General features: G+C 24.7%; 2 protein-coding genes across 2 annotated transcripts; one reads left to right on the top strand and one right to left on the bottom strand.

Annotated features, from left to right (window-relative positions):
• Positions 1-1,922: 1,922 nt before the first annotated feature.
• Positions 1,923-2,671, bottom strand: DICPUDRAFT_160418 (uncharacterized protein; the record flags this gene model as incomplete). Its single annotated transcript, XM_003295155.1, has 3 exons — positions 1,923-2,240; positions 2,306-2,328; positions 2,668-2,671. 3 exons carry the CDS (start codon positions 2,669-2,671, stop codon positions 1,923-1,925), a joined length of 345 nt encoding a protein of 114 aa, XP_003295203.1.
• Positions 2,672-2,762: 91 nt separating this feature from the next.
• DICPUDRAFT_85620 (uncharacterized protein) lies at positions 2,763-4,146 on the top strand (the record flags this gene model as incomplete). Its single annotated transcript, XM_003295156.1, has 3 exons — positions 2,763-2,919; positions 2,963-3,469; positions 3,532-4,146. Coding segments are annotated over 3 exons (1,279 nt in total), but the record flags the coding sequence as incomplete, so codon positions are not given.
• Between the last annotated feature and the right edge of the window lie 42 nt (positions 4,147-4,188).

Here is a 4,188-nt window from a genome sequence, read left to right as displayed (position 1 = left end):
CCTTCGAGAGTTGAATGTTGTTTTTGATTGAATGTTTTCTTTATTGATATTTATTATCCATTTTTGAAAATACCTAATTATCCTTCTAAGTTGTTCAACCTGTATCATTTTAGTTGGAAGCTCGTCATCGAGATTTCTTGGATCTACTGCTATTTCTTTGACTTTCTATATACTGTTTGGTTTCTAAATCTTTTTTCCTTGCTAAATTTCCTTTTACAATTCTATAACTTTCAAATTCATGTTCAATCTCTTTGATTCTATACCATTGATTTCTTCTGAAGATTGGGGGATGGTGTTTTATTAATTATATGATTATAAGTCGAATTTGGTGATGTTTGGGTGTGACTGTTATTTATTAATGATGACTGCCTTTGGTTTGGTATTATATTGATTTTTGATTTTTATAAAATGTTTTAATATTAACTTTCTTAAAGGCTACTAATAACCGAGGACTGATTATTGATTTACTGAGTAAATACTAATATTGGGGTATTTAAATATTGTGCTCGATTATTAAATTTATTTTAATACTGAAAAGATTTCGGGTAGGCTTGATTTATTATATTTTGCATGATTTGAATTTTACTCGAGATTGAAAGACTTTGAAAGAATTTGAGTTTCTGCGACTTTGTGACTTTTTATGATAGTTATTGATATTGGTTTTGAGATTATTATAATATAGAAGTAATATTTCGTGGTTGGATTTATTAGGCCAGATATTTATATAATTGATTAAAATCCTTTCATTCATGATATCCACGACAGCAGATCTTGTAAGGGTATTGAATGGTTTTAATTGGTAAATCTATCTTTTGAATATTAATAGAAGATTATTTAATTTATGTCAGTAATTCTGTTTCTATTTCTTCAAAGATGCCATTTTCTATATGTATGTGGGTTTGTTGTTGTTGTTGTTGTTGTTTTATTCATGTATTGATTTACTTACTTATTCTCGAAAGGTTTAAACATATTTTCAGTAATGTTAAAATTATTATTATTATTTATTGTATGTGCTATAGTTTACATTATTAAATTATTTATGTGTTTGTTTGTTTGTTGTGTTTTGAAAAAAATAAAATAAAAAAATTAAAAAAAAATAAAAAAAAAAATAAAAAATTTTTTTTTAAAAATTATTAGATTTTTAAAAATAAATATTTATTTTAAAAATGGGTATGATAATGTGTTGATATTTAAAAATTGGGGGGTATATTTTTGAAAGAATAACAGACAACATCCAAAGACAGCTTATAATGAATACGAAATAAGAAAACAATAAAATCAGGTATTATTCCCCTACTGAGATATACACAAATATTTAAAGGAGCAACTTGACAGAGTTACAGATCGATATGATTACTATTAAATATTACTTATTAATTCAATAATTATCATTTCCATCTTAATAAAGTTGGGGGTTTACATATTTATTTGAGGGTACTGTTATAAATAACTCTACTGAAACATTATTTTAAACATTTATTTAAACAAATTTATTCAAAAACACAATTTAGCGAATCATCACCAAGTTTATTCAATACAATTTTATCAATTGTAATTATATCATGAAGATCTATATTTAAAAAAAAGGAAAATGGTAAAAAATAAACATATTATTTATAAAAATAAAATTTTATTATATTTTATATAAAAATTTAATGATGTTTTAATATCCTTATACTGAAAATATTTTCGATATTAAAATCATTTGATGTTCCAATATATTTGCCTGGCCAGGGAAAATGTATTTCTTCCATCAAATAGATTGAAATATGTGAGTGTTTGATTTTATTATTATTATTATTATTATTATTATTATTATTATTATTTTTTTTTTTTTTTTTTTTTTTTTTTATAAAATTATTAATTATTATTGATTTACTAAAAGTTCTTTTCTAAAGCTTTAGGGTTGATGATGCTGCAGCTTATGAAAGCTGATGCTGATGATGAGGAATGCTGATGGTAATGAATGCTGATGATGGTGGTGATGATGATGAGGACCAAAATGAATGCTGATGATGATAATAATGCTGAGGACCAAGACGAATGCCGGTGAGGATGCTAATGATGATGATAATGCTGAGGACCAAGATGAATGCCGGTGAGGATGCTGATGATAATTCTGATGGCCAAGACGAATGCCGGTGAGGATGCTGATGATGATGATAATGCCGAGGGCCAAGACGAATACTGCTGATGAATGCTGCTGATGATGAGGTCCCAGATGAATGCCGGTGAGGATGCTATTTATTATTTAACTACTTTGGTTATATCTTAAAGCTTATTATTGTTTGATTATTATCATTACTAAATTAATGATCTTATAATTAACTATTAAATTTTTTTTTTTATTTTTTTTTAGTTGTATAAATTATAGAAATAATCCCAATAATATAAAAAAAAGATATAAACTAAATTATTGCTTTACAATTATTTTTTTAATTATTTTATAAAAAAATTAAACAATTCTTTTTTTTAATAAATAAATTTTTTTGAATTTATTTTTTATATTTTATTATTTTAATTTTTTTTTTTTTTATTGAATTAAAGAAAGCATTTTTTTTTTTTTTTCTTTATTATTTTATTCACACAAATAATAGCTTTATTTTTACAATTTTTCAACACAATAATATTTTTTTTTTTTTATAATTTTAATTAAATAATATTCACACATTTTTCAATATTTTATTTTTTCAACTTTTTCTTTCTTTATTATTTTATATATTTATATATTTTATATATATTTATATAAAATCAACCTAAATATGATAGTAAATAAAATTTTATTTCTATCATTTTTAGTTATATTTTTTTTAACAAGATTTACCCAAACACCCCAATTAAATCCAAGTTCTTCAATTTGCATTCCAGGTACTAAAATAAACTATAAATTATTAACTAAAAATAGAACTTTTTTAAAAAGTAAATATTGGATAATAAATATTAACCTTAATTTTTTTTATAGATATTCCAAACTCAACTTATATTTGGTCATCAAGTAATCCAAAAGTTGGAAATACATCCATTGTTGATGTCAATTCTAAAGGTGTTATTGGTAATAATAATTGTGCTAGATCTGTTGTCATTGTTCAAGAACCAGACCAAATTGTTTTTTCATCATCTCAAGTAGAGGTTGAAGTTGGTAAAAAATTAGTACTCTCAACTAAATTATTATCAAATCATTTAACAAAAGGAGTTCATTTCGAATCTTGCTCAATTAATAATTTAGAATGGAAAGTTAAAGATGATTCCATTTTCAAAATTTTACCACATGAAAAGGTTGACCAACAAAAGATATCAAGTGACATATGTTCATCTCGTGAATTTTTGGCTCTAAAAGAAGGCTCAACTGTTATTTCAGTTCAATACAATGGAATGAGAGAAGAAATTCGTATTTTTGCTTCTCCACCAGCTGATCAAATAGAATTTTTATTAAGTTTAGGTTCATCGGCCGAGGTTTCTTTCTGTGGTGGTAAAGAGACATGGCATTTAGAACCAAAGATTATTCCAAAACTTTCTCATCAGATAATAAAGAACAAAACTCACTCTCAATCACTCCAGGTGATAATAATTCATTCAAAGTCACTTGTCAAAAACAATCAAATGATCCACAAAATGTTATTGTGACTATTAGAAACAAAAAGAGTATTAGCAGCCCATTACCAGAAGCCCGTTCAATTAAAATTCCATTCTTTTGCCGTCAACCATCATATGTTAATATTCAATTTATAAAATTACCAACTGAAGAAGAAGGTAAACAAAAATCAGGTGAAATCAGTCGTTTAAATATTCATAATAATAGTGATTTACCATTTATTGCTATGAATTCTATTGCTAAATATGAAAAAGGTAGTACCAATTATCCAATTATAGTTGCAGATTCCATCTTTATTGCCGCCTTTGCTATTGGTCTTTATGTATATAAAAAACATATGTTTATTTATATATCAAATTTATCACAAATATCAACCTCTTTATTAGAATCATTCCGATCTCCATTTCCATACTCTTCTTTAGTATCACCAAATAGTTCACTATTTAATTATATATCAAATCTAAATTTATCACAAATATCAACCTCTTTATTAGAATCATTCCGATCTCCATTTCCATACTCTTATTTAGTATCACCAAATAGTTCACTAGTTAGTAATTATCAACAAAATAATTCAAAAAAAAAAAAAAATTAAA

This window comes from Dictyostelium purpureum, assembly GCF_000190715.1.
Source record: "Dictyostelium purpureum unplaced genomic scaffold DICPUscaffold_779, whole genome shotgun sequence".
Lineage (NCBI taxonomy): Eukaryota > Evosea > Eumycetozoa > Dictyosteliales > Dictyosteliaceae > Dictyostelium > Dictyostelium purpureum.
The sequence above is the reverse complement of the archived record's forward strand: the minus strand, read 5'-3'. Positions and strand labels throughout refer to the sequence as shown.